Raw genomic sequence first — 20,338 nt, forward strand, 5'->3', positions numbered from 1 at the left:
ACCTTTCCTCCAGTCTTTCAGCCAGAGGTCTATGCCAGCTCTGCTACCTGAGACGAACGAGACGACTTCCTTGGGATGCTTTATCTGGAGATCTTTTATTGAGTCAGGCTGGGGGTTTGGGAGGTTGGACTCTATTGCTCATAGACAGGGTTGTAGGCAGAGGGGGGCAGGTTTAAGGGTTATAACGCCCTCCCCAAAGGGTTCAACCCCCCCCCCCCCAAAACTGGTTTACTCATGAATTTTAACTGTTTAACCAATTTATAAGTAAACCAGGTTTTTTTTAACCTGACACATTTCAGGTTTTTTTTTTGAACTTTTAACATCCCCCCCCCCAGCTACGTCCCTTCTCATGGAGCCCCTTCCTACTCTAATATTCTATTTGAGGCTAGGATCTGGAATATTTAGACATAAGGTCTGTGATCTTCAATAATGCTTCAAATTTGAATATGAGTCCATTTCCCTTGTGACCAAGTAAGACTTGTGATTGAAAAGGAAGCAAGGACAAAGCCAGAACTAGAGTGCTGGGGTCTTTTTCATAGCAAAGGTTGGCTCAGCCCTTGTTTCATATTTAATGCACACTTTCTGTCTGAACTCTGTGTTTTTATCAAAATAAACCTAAAATACCATTAAGCCAAGGTAAGACCCCATGGTACTTTTGAAATGCTTTGATAGCATAGCTGGGTTACTGACAAGTCAAATGAAAAGACACTGACAGCCCAGTGGCCAGTTTTGTTTGTTTTTTGCCTAGTGCTTCAACCCTTCTTGACTCCCAGGTACCAGGAACATTATTTAGTTTCCTTTTCTTAACTGCTTACTATGCAAAACAGAATTTTAACGTGTCAGCCATTCTGAAAAGAAGGCTCATATCTTTGACCTGAATATGATGAAGTGTTTGTTGGAACAAATTGTTTGCTGTCTAAATTTTGTGATTTAAAAGTACTCCAAAAAGTGTTGCCTGTAAGAAAGCCCTGTCTTATTCAAATGGCAACATGAACATGAAATACAGTAGAGTCTCACTTATCCAACATAAACGGGCCGGGAGAACATTGGATAAGTAAATATGTTGGATAATAAGGAGGGATTAAGGAAAAGCCTATTAAACATCAAATTAGGTTATGATTTTACTAATTAAGCACCAAAATATCATGTTATACAACAAATTTGACAGAAAAAGTACGCAGTAATGCTATGTGATAATTACTGTATTTACGAATTTAGCACCGAAATATCATGATGTATTGAAAACATTGACAACAAAAATGCGTTGGATAATCCAGAACGTTGGCTAAGCGAATGTTGGATAAGTGAGACTCTACTGTAAATCCTATGTTGCTATATTGGCACTCCTAGGAAATACAGTGTCATTTTATAAATAACACATGTTTCTGTTATCCCTTGTGGTCATACATTTATTGAAATTGTACTGTAATTTTGCATGAGTAGTAGTACACTCTGTCAGAGATGTTTGGGATCCAATCATCCTATTTGTGAATAGAGATTTCTTCCATTTAGAAGCAGGATTACCAAATTGCTAGTCAGATGGACTTGTAACACCTACTTTCCAGTCAAAAACTGGTGCCTGAGGATGATCGATGTTCCAGAGCATCTTTTTTGCGAGCAATCTGGGAAGATCTTTTAATGCAATTTCTAAATTATCACAGTAATATTAAATACATTATTTCTCAAAAATCACTCGAGATCTTCATGATCTGATCTTCATGATTGGCTTCTTTTTATAAACCCTGTCACACTTCATGTTGTGTATTATTTCAATCATGACTAAATGAATGGGTTTTGTTTGGTCATAGACCTTTACATGGTGTGTGCCTTCAAGTAAGACACAAAATTATGAGAAAAATAAATGAGAGAAAGCAGTAGAAAAACAATGCAGAAGGTAGCAAGATAAGATTAAGTAAATCTGAGCTCTTATTAATAATTCCATCTATCCTGATTGCATAACATATGTTTTTGGCCCACAGCCTGAATCAAAAGATATTTAGATTGAGTTGGTTTTTTATTTGTATTTCAGTCATAGAGGCTAAGGATCCAAATTGCATGTAACATTGACTTTTTTTCGTGTCAGGAGTGACTTGAGAAACTCTTACACTTCGGTGTAAGAGAATTGGCCGTCTGCAAGGATATTGCCTAGGGGACGCCCGGATGTTTTGATGTTTTATTATCCTTGTGGGAGGCTTCTCTCATGTCCCCGCATGGGGAGCTGGAGCTGACAGAGGGAGCGCATCTGGTCTCCCTGAATGTGAACTGCTGAGCTGTCAGTCAGCAATCCTGCCGGCACAAGGGTTTAACCCATTGCACCACCAGGGGCTCCAAGTAACATTGATGAAGCTCTGGTTTGACGTTGTTTAGAAACTGTATGCTCCCCAGTTTGTGAAAAGCCAGGCTTTGTGGAAACTGAATCTAAACATTCAAAGGTTTTTTCATAAGATTTGATCAGAACTTAAGGTTTGTGGCTTTACCCTCTGTAATCATTTCATACTAAAGCATTGCTGAGGGATACGGATGATCCAGCTCTGTTTTACAAAATCTCTTAGTCCAAATACTAAGAGAGCTCACAAAACTAAAATAGATGGTTATTTAATTGAATTGAGTCTTTAGCTTTGATATTAGTGAACCACGTTATTATTGGATAAGAAATTAACATCTGCTTTTTGTTTATTAATTATTTGGTTTATTTTCTTCAAATTTATAGTGTATTCTTTTCTAAGGACTTAGGTTATGTTACATGTTAACAGCAATTTCAGCAAAGACAGATATATCACAGTTCTCCAGGGAATCATTGTTCACACAGTATCGAAGGCTTCTGGATGCCAGTAAGTTTTCTGCACATTTAATTTGGCTTTACTGGAGCTCATAAGACCTTTTCCAGACTGTCTGGAGACATTGTGTGTGATGTGTCACACTGGTTCGTAGCTGTTCAGTGATGAGAGAGTTTATTTCATATCTGAGTAAAATGTATAATTTTTTTTCTATTCTGATTCTGGCTCCTGACTAATTTTTAAAAGTTAGATTAGCTTGAATCCAAACGTGTAGTATTTGGCATGTCATTCACATGTACATTATTACCTAATGAGTTAAAGTGTGTTATCATTTTGAGGAACTGCCAAAGATGAACAAAGATGTTGTTGGATGGAACTGGAGTATTGCAATATTTTTCCCTGAATGTATGTGGCTGGGATGTCTTCAGTTATTATGGGAATAAATGGGGTTTTTTTTTATTCCTTGAGGTTTCTAATATCCAAAGCAGCTGTTTATCTTAATATTCCTGCAAGATTTTTTTCCCCACTGAAGATGAACTTTTTACCATTCCTCTCATTGTCTCCTTATGGAATTTACATGGCCTTGCAGATCCTATTCAAAGGATGAATAGGTGGTTTTACACAATGCTAATCTAACTCTTAAACAAGAGGTTTATATTGTTTGTGTGCCTTCAAGTAGTTATACATTTATGGCAACCCTAAGCAAACCAATCATAGGGATTTCTTGGCAAGATTTTTGGGATAAGGTTTTTTATTGCCTTCCTCTGAGGCTGAGAGTATGATTTGAACAAGGTCACACTGTGGGTTTCCACAGCTGAATGTTTTGTATTGTATTGTTTCTAGAAATTAAAGCATTTTGTATTGGAGAAGAAATGTCATACACAAAATGAGTACCAATACATTATTCATTGAAATACTCAATCAGGACATTTAATTATGTAGGATGTTATGACTGTTGTAATTATCGCTATATTTTTAAGAGAGCTATCCCTCGTTTTGGCAAGGGTGGTCAGTTCACCTAATATACTTAAACAGAAACCTGATCTTTGCATGACATTCATTTTTTATGTTCATCTTTTGCAGAGTACTCTATGGAAATAAGATTACAGAGATCCCTAAAGGCCTTTTCGATGGGCTTGTGTCCCTGCAGTTGCTGTGAGTATTATAATTGCTTCTTTTTTTGTGCTCAAGATTTTTATACATTTGAAACCCTAAGATCAGCAGGGTAAATGCTGATTTGATATCTTGTAGACTGAAAAATCCCATACATGATTTTAAGCTTCTCATTCCTATTTGAGATGAGTATCATGTGAAACCACAACTATGTCAAATGATTGTCATATATTGATAGTAATATAGTGGTATATATTGATAATTAATACTTTTAAAAAAAAAAACCAGCATATTGACTGATAGTTTATGTATCCATTTTGTGACTGTTGTAGATTGCCATTAAGTTGATTTTGACTTAGAGATTCCTATGAATAAGAGATTTCCAAATCACTCTGTTGTCAAAAGCCCTGCTGAGGTCCTGGAAACTATTTCCCAACTGGTATACCAAAGAAGAGAAGGTCCTTCCCCCTATTTCTATGTGATGTATGTAGCAGGTGTGTGCCTGCTGTGTCATATTCATGTTAGGTCCCAAGGACCACCAACTGCCCTCCCACCTTGGCAAAGCCAGTGAGGGGAGGTGTCTGCCTCTTGCCTGGAGGGGATACAAAGGTGTTCTCTTAGGCTGTTTTGGGCCACGAAGGTGTCTCTCTTTCTGGCTGACTTCTGATTTCCTTAATGTCAGAAAGGGGGCTTCCTCTCAGCTTGCAAAAGCAAAAGAGAATCCACAGACATGATGAAATTGACCCCCACACCATGTTTTCCATGGAGAATAATGCACATTTGGAGGGGGGGTTGAAACACAACTCCTGGTTGTGTGCACAACTCCACAAGGCCTTGTGGGATGCCCCAGTGCAGCCCTTTAGCCCCCACCCCACCGATTTCCCACCACTGATGAAGCACTGTTGCAGGATTTTTATATACAAAGTATAACAGTCCTGTGATTTTATAGAAAAATTATTCATGGAGGGGTTTTTTTAAGACGGCCTAGTACAGGCCATTATAATGTTGAAGAGAATGTTCCCCATTCTAATAATTGTTTAGTAATTTAGTTCACACTTGGAATTTACTTTCTGATTTCAAATTTTTACATGCAACATTTATTCTGAAACTGATACACTATGTGTGTGTGTGTGTGTTTGTGTATTTGTATTGCTTTAGTTTGTAAAATGGGACTTGTTTCAACTTAAAAGCTGGAATTAGAAAATACCTACACACTATTTTAGGACATCTGCCTAATAACAGTATGTTTTTATTTGTTATTCAATATTTCAATAATCTGAATTTGTCAATATTTTCTGTATGTCTGAACCAAAAAACCTGTACATTGCAATATAGTGCCAAACCATTGGAGAACTGTTTTCTAATGAGATCTAATTTAGTGTTTATTTGGCTGTAAATTAGATCTTTTTTTATTAATTTGGGAAGGAGCAAGAAACTTCTACTGAAATTACTATAAATTTGAAAGGTTTAATGTGAGCATTTTGGCACAATATATACTATGTTTTTAAAGAGAACATGGAGGCTCTTTCAGGGATGTTTTAAGAGGGAAAGAGATGTTTAATTTAGTGTTATTACTTATGTCATGCTGATTTTGTAGTGATCATCTTCATTTTAACTTTATGAATTTCTAGAAAATTCTGACAGAGTACACTGCTAATATTTATTTATATTATTTATCTGAATAAAGTCTGACACACAGCATACAAATGCTTTGGTATCCAGTCTATGAAAATAGAGTCATATTTTCATAGACTGGATACCAAAGCATTTGTATGCTGTGTTTCAGACTTTATCCATCACAGTCATCATGTCAATTGAAGACAGGAAAGCTTTTTGAGGATGCTAAGGTAACACAGGCCTGAGCTAGTTTCACTTTTGGTAGAAGTGAAACAATAAGTCGAAATGGGTTACAGTGAGATGGATAAATAGCCTTAAAACTGAGAAATGTTGGAAGACAGTACAGCTCTTCTTAAAGGTTGTAAACCACAAAGCCATATGTTACATGATCTAGGGGAATAATAGTTATATTTGGAAATGGTAAAGCTGTTACAGCTTCAGGAAATTCAAGCAATTCCACCGTAGATGAAAGGTCAGTGTTACTAAACTAACTAACCAGGGAATTAATTCCTTTCTAGTTTCACGCATGGCATTCATTCAATTCCTAAACTTGAGCAAAAGGTACCCATTCTGGTGTAAGTGGATAGCCCAACCATAGATAAATCTGCCAATCTGTGTTTTGTCAGAAAGAATTACAGTTTGTGCAAATTAAATAAGATTTATAGGTTGACTGAGAAGCCTACTATATGTTTGTGACAATCATTATTCCTTACAGTTAATTAAAACAAATATTTCTAAGGATACTTTTGATTTCATACAATACTAATGACTTTTCTGTAGAACAGAAAGTATATCATTTCTTATAGGTAGAAAGATCTTGCAGCAGGTAATTTGTGGATTGATTTTCAAGCTTAGTGAATGACTGACCAGTTCACTAAGCTAATTTAAAATAGACCTTAGTTTATGAAATGTATGGCTAACTAGCTTCCTTTATTATCTTAATTCTGTTCAACACACTATTCTCCAGATGATTGAACAGTATCAAATATTGAAAAATAAAAAGTTTTAGTTTTTTGAACTCTGGAGGTTTGGAGTGTTTCCTTCTTAATAGCCAAAATTTTCAAGCTTCCCTGAAAAAAACTGTATAGATTTTGAGACAGAAAAAGGCCCATAAAATTTTAGATCAGAAAGAGCATTTATACAATGCCAGGAATTCATGAATGTCACAAAACAAAAGGCCCCACCCTCAAATCACACACATTATACTAAAATAGTATGCAGTCAAGATAACACATCCTCATCTTGAAAATGTGTGTTTTGCTCTTGAGAATAGAAAGTTTTGAAGCCCTTTTTGATTTGGGTAGATCTACAGATACCTGACTAGTTATATGCAATATTAAGTTCTCATCTGGACTTCCTAAACATGGCAAAATACCGCTGGTAGAAAGAGAGTAAAGGAAGGTATCTGGAGAATAACAGCATTATGTGGCACCTAGTAACAAGTTTATCACTATAATGTAAAGATTTATATTATTTAGTATTGCAACAGAATCAAGTACAGTGGAGTCTCACTTATCCAACATTCGCTTATCCAACGTTCTGGATTATCCAACACATTTTTGTAGTCAATGTTTTCAATACATCATGATATTTTGGTGCTAAATTTGTAAATACAGTAATACCTACATAGCATTACTGTGTACTGAACTACTTTTTATGTCAAATCTGTTGTATAACATGATGTTTGGGTGCTTAATTTGTAAAATCATAACCTAATTTGATGTTTAATAGGCTTTTCCTTAATCCCTCCTTATTATCCAACATATTCGCTTATCCAACATTCTGCCGGCCCATTTATGTTGGATAAGTGAGACTCTACTGTATTATAAATGTATATCAGATAGTTATTTTTGTAGGCTGATATGGTTCCCTATGTAGTCCTTTTTGTACTATGTATGATTTATCAGGTAGGTATTTGCCACTACAGAAACGCTAAACACTTCCTAGTGCTCTCCGGTATCTACAATTTCCGCTAAGATACCCAGGTGGGATGATCTCATAAGTCGCAGTCCCAGGACTCAGATTACTGCTGTAAATACAGTGTTGCCATTTTTATTTATCTGTACTGCAGTAGTCAAAAGGAAAAAATATAATACAATTGATATAATACAATAACAAAGCCTACTTACAAAAATGGCCCTATAAAATCATGTGGAATGTAAATACAATGTAATGAAATTAAAACTATAAAACATAATAGTCATATGATCAATGTTAGAAACTGGGGAAAGCGTATATAAATTGATGGCTTTCAGAGGAGGTCTTAAAAATTCACAGAATAAATTCACAGAGTAGTATACATTAAATATATAAGCTGATATAATACATATTGATCTACCATTAGTTGAATTCTGAAATTTCACTGGTACCTATTGCCTCACTAGTGGAATCCTGTTCACAAAAAGCTGGCCAAGATCCAACAGTACTGCTGGTGAAGCAAACAATCTATATCAGATCTTCCCATGGGCTCCATCAGTTAGATCTATAATACAACTCACCAGAAGTCCAAGAGGGCAATGCCAGTTCCCCAGGTGTTGTGATTGCAACCATATAATGCCAAGGAGCCCCCGGTCCCTCTACTTGTTCCCATGGGTGCTCTTGCCACTAAGAAGTTGAAGTTACATGGAATGGTGTTTGGAAGTCCTTGATACCTATTTCTGTCATGACCCCCCAACCCCCAAAATACATACCCAAGTTTAATAGGAGATTTTATCAGCATATTTCACCAGCAGAATACTGATAATAGAATAAGTGATGTAGTTTATGTTCATGAAAACATGGTCTTGATACTCCTGAAAAGAATGAACAATGCAAGCCAAAAATATCAATAGAGGCTTTGGGCTGCAAGGACTGTAATAGTACAATAGGAAATGTTTTGGCCAGATCTATACTTTTTAAAAATCAGATAAGTTTGTCGTTAATCATTGCAATAATCAAAAGGCAAAATAAATGTTATTTTGTGTTTTATATTAGGTACTGCTTTTTGTGGATTTTTTCGCAGGGGAGTGATGTATTCCATAACCCTTTTGCAAATATATCTTAAGCAGTGGTAATCTGAATCTAAAAATATTGATTGCCAGGAGACAAAGAAAGCCCACCCACAATTATAAGGCTATCATTTGTTTTTTTATAAGAAATAAATACTTTTTTAAACGTGTGTGTGTGGGTGTGAGTGAGGTGGGAAGGGTACAATTAAATTACTGCAAAATAAATGTATATTTTAGTAATTACAATGTGTATGTGTATGTGTGTGTAGATAGATAGATAGATAGATAGATAGATAGATAGATAGATAGATAGATAGATAGTGTACATTACTGGCAGTGTGTAGTAGATACTGAATATAAATACAGAAATGTTTAAGGGGCCCCATTTGCCATCACCACTGATCCCAGGATAAATTAACATGGACTTGTTTGAGCACTTCAGCACTTTTGGAGAAAAAACATAAACTTTGAATGGTTAGATGCTGCTTTTTTCATGTCAGGAGTGAGCAGGTTGCTTCTAGTGTGAGATAATTGGCTGTTTGCAAGGACGTTGCCCAGAGGATGTTTTACCATCCTTGTAGTAGGCTTCCCTCATGTACCCACATGGGGAGCTGGCGCTGACAGAGGGAGCTCATCTGTGCTCTCCCCGGATTCGAACCGGCAACCTTCAGGTCAGCAACCCAACCTTCAAGTCAGCAGTCCTGCCAGCACAAGGGTTTAATCCATTGCGCCACCAGGGGCTTCTCAGATTCTGCTACCCTGTTATGTAGAAATGCATTTTATTTCTCACATAGAAAATGCTCATATGAGGAATAGAAGAGGAACTATACCCTTTGTGCCCATGTTCATATTTTAGCTGAAATAGAATGACTCTGCTTAATAATTAATTTTTTATTTATAATTGGAAAATTCTGTCAAATACTGAAATATTGTTGAACATCAGTGTATTAAAAGCGTGTTTTTAGGTTGTAAATATACTGTATCTTCTTCAAAGATGCTCAGTATTAATCAGGAGTGGAGTGGGGTCAAGGCTTATCTGACTGAAGCTCCCAAACTTTATAATTAGCAGGAACTGTGAAGCCACTGCCATTCCCCTCAGACTTCCCTCTGAGTAGTCTGCTGTAGGCAAAATGGATTTTCCCAGCAATAGTGCATTGTTATGAGCTAGCCTTATTGTAATCTAAAATGCGAGTATGACTTGAACTTAGGCAAGCAAGATCTGTTATACAAATATCAGCTGCTGGCAAAGCTGTAAGGCATAGGCTGTTAGAAATTGTTGTTGTTCTTTAAAAATATAGATCAATGTACAGATGTGAGGTAAGGGGGGGATCCTTTTGATCCCACCGCTGCCACCAATTTGCGATGATGTCTGGATGATGATTTTTTATAACCGCTGCCACCAATTATGGAGATGTCAGGCAGAGAATAATTTATTCTTTTTAATCTTCTTATTTACTTTAGATGGTATAGTGACTTAAGTTGAATATGATTGTGACAGAGACTTAGATGGTTAAAAAAAACAAAACAAGTTTATTCAGGTACAGAGCTTAGTGGTTCAATAACTTCTTAAAGGCACTTAAATAACTGTTACAGATAGATGTTGAGGTGTTCTAACTTCCAAAATACTTTCTCCTCTCCCTTCAAATACTATTAACCGATCACTTGGATCTACTGGGATTAACTCCCCTTACTTATCAGCCTCTACAAAAAAAACCTAAACAAGTCACCCAACTTGCTTAGTCTGGCCCTATTAGAGGTCTGCCTTCCTGGTTTCCCTAAACCTGAAACCAGTCTGTCTCCCGTGACTCTCAGATCACAGACTCAAATTTAAACTTCCCTGGTTTCCTTAAACATGGAACCAGTCTGTCTCCTGTGACTAACAATCTCAGACTAAGATTTAAACTTCCCTGGTTTCCTTAAACATGGAACCAGTCTGTCTCCTGTGACTAGAAATCACAGACTAATCTGGGTTTTTAAACATTCCCTCCTTTTCTCTTCAAACGGCGGTTGGCTCCGCCCCCGTTGCTACGGTAACCTGCCTCAGAATGCTGGGCTGGTTACCTTCCTCCATGTATTGTTACTCTAATACTTACCCTTTTTAAACATAGCCAAACATGGCTTCTAAAACAAAATCAAACAGACATGTCATCCATAAATTAAAACAAAAACACACACTTCTTTACAATCAACACAGTCATTTGCATTTTGTACTTTCTTTGTGTGAGGGACTACTAAGGATGAGGGCCTCCACTTCACAATTTACTTCTGCGCCAGTGGCCCTTATAGAGAGACTGTGAAAGTAAATGTAGTTCAGTGCATGCACTGTTGCTCAATATGTCAGTTTCTAATTTACTTAGCTAACTAGGTGCAATTTTTATCCAAACTTTTCTGTATAGGAAGTCCAAGATGGCATACATGAAGGGCAAGTTGAATTGAGAGTGAAATATAGATTCCAACTCAGTGACTCAGTCTTCTGGGGAGCTTTGGTGTTAGAAGCATCTCTGTTCAGATTTGTTCTTACAATTTAATTAACTGCTCCACATTTGTTTGAATCCTGCTACTACAGTTGTTTGAATTTAGCTCTGTGAAGTTTTGTCCATTCTTCTTTTTACATAACTGTGATTCAGGATATGCTTCATTAATTATACTACATAGATAGAGGTTATTGATTAAACAAGGATAGTTAATGATGCTATGCTAAGAAGGCACGGAAGAGAAAAGAGCAATCATTTTGTAGAGCTTCATGCTATTTTTTTCTCCCATAGTCTTTCAGCTTATTAGTATACCTAAAATGATTTCTTGTCTATCCGGTAATGACAGAAACTGGTATGCTCCTGTGTGTTGAGGCAGCTAAGCCATACATCCAAACTAAAATCAATTTAGTCCTTCTCAAATCAGTTATTCTCTTATCTTCATTGATCAGAAAATTAAAATGTTGATTTGGACATCTCTGTTCTATTCAAAGGAAGAAAAATTGGGAGCTCAGAATATGATGTGAATATGAAATGCTTGGAATTGTTCTTATATGAATGTCTGCACTGGAGTATACATGTATTCTGATCCAGCATTCTTTTTGCACATTCATTTTGAGATATCCAAACATCATTTTCTCACAAATTATAGATGGCAATATCTCTAATACTTTATCTAATATACACTGTGGTGTGTTAAAAAGGAACAGTATTCTAAATAATATCTTACAAGACCTTTGGAACCTGTTTGGGTATAACGTTAAAGCATAAGTTAATCTTACATACATAGTTGTAATGAACCAGCTATGCATGTAAGATTAGTACTGCGTCAGAATACTAGCTTAACTCCAAGGCCTTCACCAAAGGCCATGTTCCTGTGTATATTTCTAAAGATCATTTGACCTTCCAGATGTTGTTGAGTTCTAAATCCAGTCAACCCCAACCAGAATTTCAGTGGTTAGGGATTGTGAATGTTGCATTCTCACATCAGTAGAGCCACAGATTTCCACATGTTGTTGAAGTTGTAGTTAGTTTTTTTAAAACAAAAAAACAACAACAAAGCAAAACAGGATCATAAATCCAAACCAATTTGAACTACTGTATATACTCATGTATAAGTCAGGGACAGGTTTTGGTGCTAAAACTATGGATTTTAATATGACCATGAATAAGTCAAGTGTTATTCTGTGGAGAGAGGGAAGTATCACTGTCAACTCAGGGAGTCAGCTACCTATGACTGCTGCCACCATTTTCTTACCCAAGTATTCAAAAAAGCCAGAAGCGATTTCATGGTGGAGAGAGTAAACGGGGTCAGTGCTTCTTTTGGGTTCTCCTAAAACAAACAACGCTCTCTCTCCTTTTGCCATTCTACTCAGAAAAAGGGATGGTTCCTTTTTTAAAACAAGAGTTACGGTGCAATAGATAAGTTGTTCCAGTTTTTGGAGGTGATTTTTTTAACTAATATTGCTTAACTTATACATGAATATATAAGGTAGCTAGACATTTCAGTCTCCGTTTGTTGTGACTCATCAGAGGTTTAGGTCTATTAGAAATGAATTGGCCCATTGATCCCTTGGAATCTACCATGAAATGCCTGCTTGTTAAAAGGGATTCTGAAGCATGCTGTAAAGGAAGCGCATGTAATTTGTGAGGAATATTTGCTTAATTCAGCAAAATTTGGTTATTGCCTTAAGCAAGAGCATGTACAGATTAGTGAACTATTGCTATATATCATGGAGATTCATAAAGAGGGAAGGATATGCCCAAATCTACCAGTTGCCTTCATTGAACACAGTTTGAAATCTTTATCTTAATGGAAAGTGTCAGGAAGATTGTTAGTGTCATTATTTCAAATAGTAGTGTCTAATTTATTCTTTGTGTTCAATGAATTTTAAAATAACCAGCTATCTAATATTTGCATAAGATGCAGGAATCAAATTCCTAGGGGACATGTCTAGTCTGTGCTGTGAAATTCCTAGACACAACCAATAGGTTTATTAAAAATGTGTGGTCTGCTAGTCTCATTCATATACCTAATGTGCCAAGTTAAACTTGTAAATTCCAACTGTTCAAAAGAGCTGCTCTTTTTAAAGTACTCAAAGCAGTTTCATGTGTCATTGGTCATAGTGCAGAGATTCTGCGTTGGATCTGCTTGGCAAGTGAAGTTGAATAATACATGTGTGCCCTGTATAGGATATTAAGAAAATATGTTGAACTGCTTGAAGTTAGTTATTTGTGAACAATCTTCTTCAGCCATGCCTGTGTTACAGATTTTCCCAATCTGGTTTTAATAGCCATGCCCTCTTTTTGTGGTGCTCTTCACATTTCTAATTTTGGGGAGGGGGGTAGTTACTGCCTCTTGAAATACGCAATACAAACTTGCAATTGTAATTTCTAATTCTCTAGTTTGTAATTCTGGGGAGGGGAGCAGTTATTTCCTATTACAATATAGTACACGTAGTTTGATCTGATCTGCTATTTGTTGGCTAGGAATCATAAATGTACTCAATTGTATAATAAATAAGCAAATCATAAAGGTATAAGAACATTGGTTGGGGTAGGGAATGGCTTTTCACCTATGGTTCTCAGCATTTTGCCTTCCAGAAGTTTTGGACTCCCAGAAATCCCACATAATCCCCTTTTTTTGTCTTCTTCCATGTCTAGTCTTTGTTTTAAAAGTATTTGAATGATTTTAAATATTATTCTGCTCTTTGGTTTTACCTACTTCCTATTCCCATGAGATTGCTATGGTATGATTCCATGTACAGTAGAGTCTCACTTATCCAACATTCGCTTATCCAACGTTCTGGATTATCCATCGCATTTTTGTAGTCAATGTTTTCAATACATAATGATATTTTGGTGCTAAATTCGTAAATACAGTAATTACTGCATAGCATTACTGTTTATTGAACTACTTTTTCTGTCAAATTTGTTGTATAACATGATGTTTTGATGCTTAATTTGTAAAATCATAACCTAATTTGATGTTTAATAGGCTTTTCCTTAATCTCTCCTTATTATCCAACATATTCGCTTATCCAACGTTCTGCCGGCCCGTTTACATTGGATAAGTGAGACTCTACTGTATTTTAATTTTTTTTTCGTATTGGGGGGAATAGTTGGAGGCACAAAGTGTTATAATAATTTTATTTTAAAAAATTCATAATCATACCCTTTTACAATCCCTAATTCTTTGTAATACCATATTTACTCGAGTCTAATGTGCCATCAAATCTAATGCACACTTTGATTTCCAAACCCTGAAACCAAAAAAAAAAAAAAGATTTGTTGCTGAATGTAATGCGCAGTGGTAAAAAGTGCACTCTCTGTAATTTTGCCCCAAAAGGTGTGCATTGCAGTTGCTGCCTTCTTGGGATTCCTTCTTTTTTTAAGTGTTAGAACACCAAAGCATCCAGCAATGGAAAAGACAAGCTTGGGATGCATCTATGCTGTAGAATGAATCCACTTTAATTGCCTTAGTTCAGTGCTATGGAGTCATGGGGGCTGTAGTTTGACAAAGTCTTGAGGCTATGCTACCCAAGAAGGCTAATACTTCACCAAACTACAAATCCCAGGATCGGATAGCATTCAGTCCTGGCCATTAAATTAGATATTAGGTACCATAAATAGTAGGTGAAAGAGCTTCCCCTTTTGCTTTGGCTCAGTACTAAGATGAGTGTATGATGCAAATTTAATGTGTGCCCTAATTTGGGAGAGGACATTTAGCCGAAAAAGGTGAGCATTAGATTTGAGTAAATAGAGGGATTTTGTTTGAGCAGAATCTTCTGAGTTTATCCTTGCTTCATGTGTTCTTGGGAATGTGTTTCTGTATTTGAAACCTCTTTTCTTTGTTCACAGGCTTCTCAATGCCAATAAGATCAACTGCCTAAGAGTGAACACATTCCAAGACCTTCATAATCTTAATTTGTTATCTCTCTATGACAATAAACTGCAGACTATCAGCAAAGGTCTTTTTGTGCCTCTCCAGTCTATTCAAACTCTGTAAGTATATATGATACCTTTCATAGCAGACTTTCTTTTGACTTAGAGCTTCATAAGGGGCAGAAAAGAGGGAGACTGTCTTGATACAGGACATGTGAATGTTATGAATGGAAGGAAATCACTTATTCAGTCTTCTGATAGAGCGTCTTCTGTCACTGTATGTCTCCAGTTGATCATGACCCTAAATTAATGAGACTTAGAGGATCAGAGCAAAAAAAAAAGGGGGGGGAATAGAAGAGAAAGAGAAGTAGATCAGGCACCCTGAGAAAGAAAGAGGAAGTTGTTATGTACTGTATATGCTAGACATAGGTCTAGATATGTTAACTAAACAATCGACCCCCCCCCCCCCATCCACAGTCAATAGAAGTACTATACCTTAACTCTTATTTTTAAAGGGCTAAGTTCTTTCACCACTCCACTTAGAGATAGGTGTTGGCTCCTTAAAAAAACATTGGTACTGTTACATTATCTGGGCAGACTCCAAAAGAGAGCCTAGAGAAGGATAGTCCATTTTATGGGGGAGGGGGGATTGAAAGAGGAAAACAATTGTTCCTATTTTTGCTGGTTATTCTCCCCCTTTTTATCCCCCCATAAAAGGGGGGAGCCGCTGGTGGTGCAATGGGTTAAACCCATTTGCCAGCAGGGCTGATTACTTGAAGGTTGGGTTGCTGACCTGAAGGTTGCCAGTTCGAATCCAACCCAGGGAGAGCGCAGATGAGCTCCCTCTGTCAGCTCCAGCTCCATGCGGGGACATGAGAGAAGCCTCCCACAAGGATCAAACATCCGGGCGTCACTTGAGCAACACCCTTGCAGACAGCCAATTCTCTCACACCAGAAGCAACTTGCAGTTTCTCAAGTCGCTCCTAACACAAAAACATCTCTCATATCATAATGGTTGTTTTGACAATAGTGACATGAATGGGGGAAATAACAGGAAAACAGGGGGAAATGGTTTAACTCCTTCAACCCCCCCCCCCCCCCCCCTGCTGTAAAATGGACTGTCCTTCCCTGTCTAGCCCCCTCTTGTGGCCTCTGCCTGGATAATGGAAAAATACCAAAACTTATCAAAAAGCAAATCATCTCCTTCTCTGAGCAGAGTGAGAAAGGGCCTTTTTAATTACCTGGACATGAAAGTTGTGGCTGTAGTAGCCCAAGGAGGTGGCCTGCAAAACAGATAGAACTTTTGTCTATTTGTGAAATGATTCGTGACTTATTAAAGGAGCAGATCAAAATACATAATTTTGCCCCCCAAACCTGCCTATGAGTTATATATAAGGTTGATTTATACAGAAGTATACAATAAATTAAAAATGTGTTCCAAAATCAGAAACCAAGGGTCTAGCTAAATTCACATTATTTTTGTGCTTGGTTTGTATCACCTCATTTAAAACTGCTACCTATAATAATGAATATACATATATAATGTTCTCTTTACAAAGAAAACATTTTGACAAACAAGAACTATGAGCTGATATAAAATTGGTCTTATTCAATTCTGTTTGAAAGGTTAAATGTGGATCATAAGAGTAAATCCATTTTTGTTAATATATTAATCAGAGCTAATAGTCTTTAGATTTTAAGATAAGATTAATTTCAGTTTATCCATTGACTCTGACTATAGGCTTGAGGTACAGTACTGTGCATATTCGCAGCTTAATGTCCAGAAAGCTTTGGTGTTGTAACAACCATTCCTTCAAACTTTGAATTTGTAATATGATGCATCTTACTGCAGTGTATTATCCAGCTGAAAACTCTAGCATTTGTGCATGGAACTCTTGTGCCCTTCAAAAGCAAGTGTTGCTATATTAATTTTTGTTTCCTTCTTGAAAAGGCTCACTGCAGACTTAATGAACTAAAGAAAACATAATAAGATGGCTCACAGAATTTCTCCCATTCACGTGCTGCTCCCTATTCCATGCCGCTTCCGCCAGGCCTGGTCTACTGGAAGCTGATTCAATTACTGTACTCCACCGTTTTGTGTGCGTAAAAAACAATGATGGAGTGCAGTGTCACAGGTCACTTCTGGTTAAACATCCCATCCCTCTTGCAGGCATTTAGCTCAGAATCCATTTGTGTGCGACTGCCATTTGAAGTGGCTGGCTGATTACCTGCAGGATAATCCAATAGAAACCAGCGGCGCTCGATGCAGCAGCCCACGTCGCCTTGCCAACAAACGAATCAGCCAGATCAAGAGCAAGAAGTTCCGTTGCTCAGGTAATTCATTTATCCAGGCTGCACTGCACTTTCGGCTCAGAAATGAGCAGGTCCAGAGAGCCTGCTAATCAAATCTGTAGGACAGTGTTTGCTGTAATGGATATTATGTAGCATCTTTCCAAAATTAAATTTAAGAAATTAGATTACGCCTCCAGAAAACATATTTACCTTATGCATTAAAAGAGAAACAACCCTTTAGCTTGGCTCATGATTTATTTAGCATTTCAGCAAAAAGATGGGACGTGATTTTTAAAAGAATGCAGTAATCGGTATGGCCTTCAAAAGAGTCAGGATACAAATGATCCCCATGTGTCAACTGTTTTTAGAAGAAATAAAATATCAGATATGTTTTACTTGGATCAAGTAAGAATGTCTTTTGCTCAGTTCGTTATTAAGGACATTTCTTACTGGGCAAAGAGTGTGTGTGTGTGTGTGTGTGTGTGTGTGTGTGTATGTGTTTGTGTGTGTTTTAATCCTTGCAGCTTTTCTGACAGGCACAAAAAGCTTGCGATAATCTTTTAGTCATTGTGTCACAGATAACTTTTAAGCAAAACAGTTTGCTCTGAACTTAATGTATATACAACACAGCCATTTAAACATCTGCAGACTTGGACAACAGAGATGTTGAGGGTGGGTTTGTTTTCCCAGAATGTTCCTTGCCAAGTCTGCCCCAAAGAACCTATCCACCAAGTAGATTCCATGGAATTAAATGAACCATGGAACTAGCAGAAGCCTCACTGGCTATTTCCATGTATCATGTACATGACAAGCAAGGAAATTTCTTCTTTGTGTCATGTTGCACTTCACAGGGTGCAAATGGGGCCCAGATGTTCAGGGACCCATTATTCTTTCAAAGTATTTCAGAAAGACTGACTGAAGATGCGCACTTGCCTCCCAGAGAGGAAACTAAATAGCTGTCTGTTCATAACCTGCAAGATCGTAAATGACAAGTTAGCAAGTCCCAGGATCACAACCAGCTTCAAGATATAGGGAAACATAGGGAGCAGTGATAGCAAAAAATAAAAACATTGCCACATATAGTGCTATTTTGAGGTACAAGTAAGCTATCTAATTAAAATATGCCAAGTTTTGTCACCTGCCATATATTCATAATCATTGTATCTTGGTGTTATACCCTTTCAGACATGAATGGCTGAAAGATGTATCTAGAGAAAATCCTCTGCATCTAATTTCATGATTTTGGGTAGACCAAACCTTGAATGCTTTAATTATTTAGATAACACTGAAGGAAAAGCTAAAACTGACTTAACTCATTTGATATACGTTTACATAATATCATAACTAGGGCCTCTGGTGGTGCAGTGTGTTAAAAGAGCTGAGCTGCTGAACTTTCAGACCAAAAGGTTACAGGTTCGAATCCGGGGAACAGAATGAGTGCCCGCTGTTAGCCCCAGCTTCTGCCAGCCTAGCAGTTCGAAAACATGCAAATGTGAGTAGATCAATAGGTACCGCTCCAGCAGGAATGTAACAGCGCTCCATGCAGTCATGCTGGCCACATGACCTTGGAGGTGTCTATGGACAACGCCGGCTCTTTGGCTTAGAAATGGACTCCTAGAGTCTGACGCGACTGGACTTAACGTCAAGGGAAACCTTTACCTTTACCTAATATCATAACTAGAATGCTATAGCTAGCCATCTTTCAGGCACAAGGAAGGGACACGTTTACTGTGCATCAACTGCTATCACATTCTGATTGCTCGTGTTGTTTACCTCCCTAACCCTGCATGTTTTATACTTCTGCTTGTGATCCAGTGAATTTCTTATTTCAGGCAAGCTTCAAGTATAGGCAGAATTCCATGTGACAGAAAATCACTAACTGGTTTGAGAAGAAAAAAATTGTCAGTGATGGAATAGCTTGCAGCATTTGAGTACTGTTAGTCTTCCTCCTTTTAAAAAAGGACTGTGATGAATTGTGCTCCTGACATCTCAGGACAGATGGCAGAAAATACTGGAAGATACATGAAATGCATGGAAATGTAATGTAGGTGTATATGCAGAAATATGCCTGGACTTTTCCTATGAAATATTAGGTAATCTGTGTATACTAGTAAGTGTTAACTCCAGTAAGCTTAAACCTTGGCTTCCTATCATTTGATGGAATTATCTGTATCTTTTAAATTAATCTTGTAAGCCCTATTGAGATGTTGTCATGGAGGTAAAGTGAGATATATAAACTAAATAGATAAGCAATTTTAATCCAAATCTTTTGGATCAGTATCCATTGAATATCTCCTATTGACAGAGTGGTTGGTGATCTTTAGAACTAGTAGAGAACAATACTGGCCTTTCTTTTGGATTTTGCAATAACATTTTATAATTCATATTTATGAAGAATTCCTTTTCGGGCAGGGTTGGAATTAGCACCTCTGTTGTGAACTTCTCAAAAAGCATATGGAGTAAAGCAGGGTTTCTTGGCTATATTGTGGTAGAGAAAAAATATTGAGAAAGCTAGTTTTATTTTAGATCATGATACTTTCATCAATTCCAGCGGGTAGACAGGACATTAAAATATAGTATTGATTTTTATTTTGAGTCTTAGAGATCCAGAAGAAAAGTTCTTCAGTGTTGTTGAGTTAATTAAATTCCTTCATGAATTTAGACAGTACAAGAATGATACCCCAATAGCAAAATGTTTAATTTATGCATAGAAGCAATACATTATGTGTAAGATGAATTTTATATAGATAATTTAATTTTTTTAAAAGACACAGATTTATAACCTTGTTCAGTCTGTAATTCAGCGATAACATGCCACATTTTTTAAACTTTCCCTTTATATTATAATGGGAATGGGAATTACATGTTGCGCTGATCCTGAGATGAAAGCTTATGTCCATTTATCCTCCAAAAGTATTATCTATAAAATCATCCAGCACCTGGTTAGCATGCAAAAGCTAGCTTATTTATCATTAAAGTTTGAATGAGTTGAACTAAACTAAAACATGGAATATGTAGCTTTTGGGATTGCCTCAGATATGTTTAGCTTTCAGAACTCAGTTAACTGACCATAGAATTATGTGCATTCCAGTTGAAATGCTCTTATAGCTTATTTGAAAATTATGTCCTTCTGAATTAATTAAATAATGCTTACTCTTGACTTGTTATAGATTTGGTAGCCAAGTATGCTTATCAT

General features: G+C 36.9%; 1 protein-coding gene across 4 annotated transcripts in view; it reads left to right on the plus strand.

The window, feature by feature from the left end:
• Nucleotides 1-20,338, plus strand: part of slit3 (slit guidance ligand 3) — a 558,157-nt gene that overhangs the window by 395,500 nt on the left and 142,319 nt on the right. For all 4 annotated transcript variants that reach the window (XM_062970473.1, XM_062970476.1, XM_062970474.1 and 1 more), the window contains 3 exons: nt 3,861-3,932; nt 14,827-14,970; nt 17,021-17,184. In XM_062970473.1, the coding sequence (XP_062826543.1) occupies nt 3,861-3,932; nt 14,827-14,970; nt 17,021-17,184 (380 nt within the window). The remainder of the gene's footprint in view (nt 1-3,860; nt 3,933-14,826; nt 14,971-17,020; nt 17,185-20,338) is intronic.

Source organism: Anolis carolinensis, chromosome 2, assembly GCF_035594765.1.
Source record: "Anolis carolinensis isolate JA03-04 chromosome 2, rAnoCar3.1.pri, whole genome shotgun sequence".
In the NCBI taxonomy this organism is placed as follows: domain Eukaryota; kingdom Metazoa; phylum Chordata; class Lepidosauria; order Squamata; family Dactyloidae; genus Anolis; species Anolis carolinensis.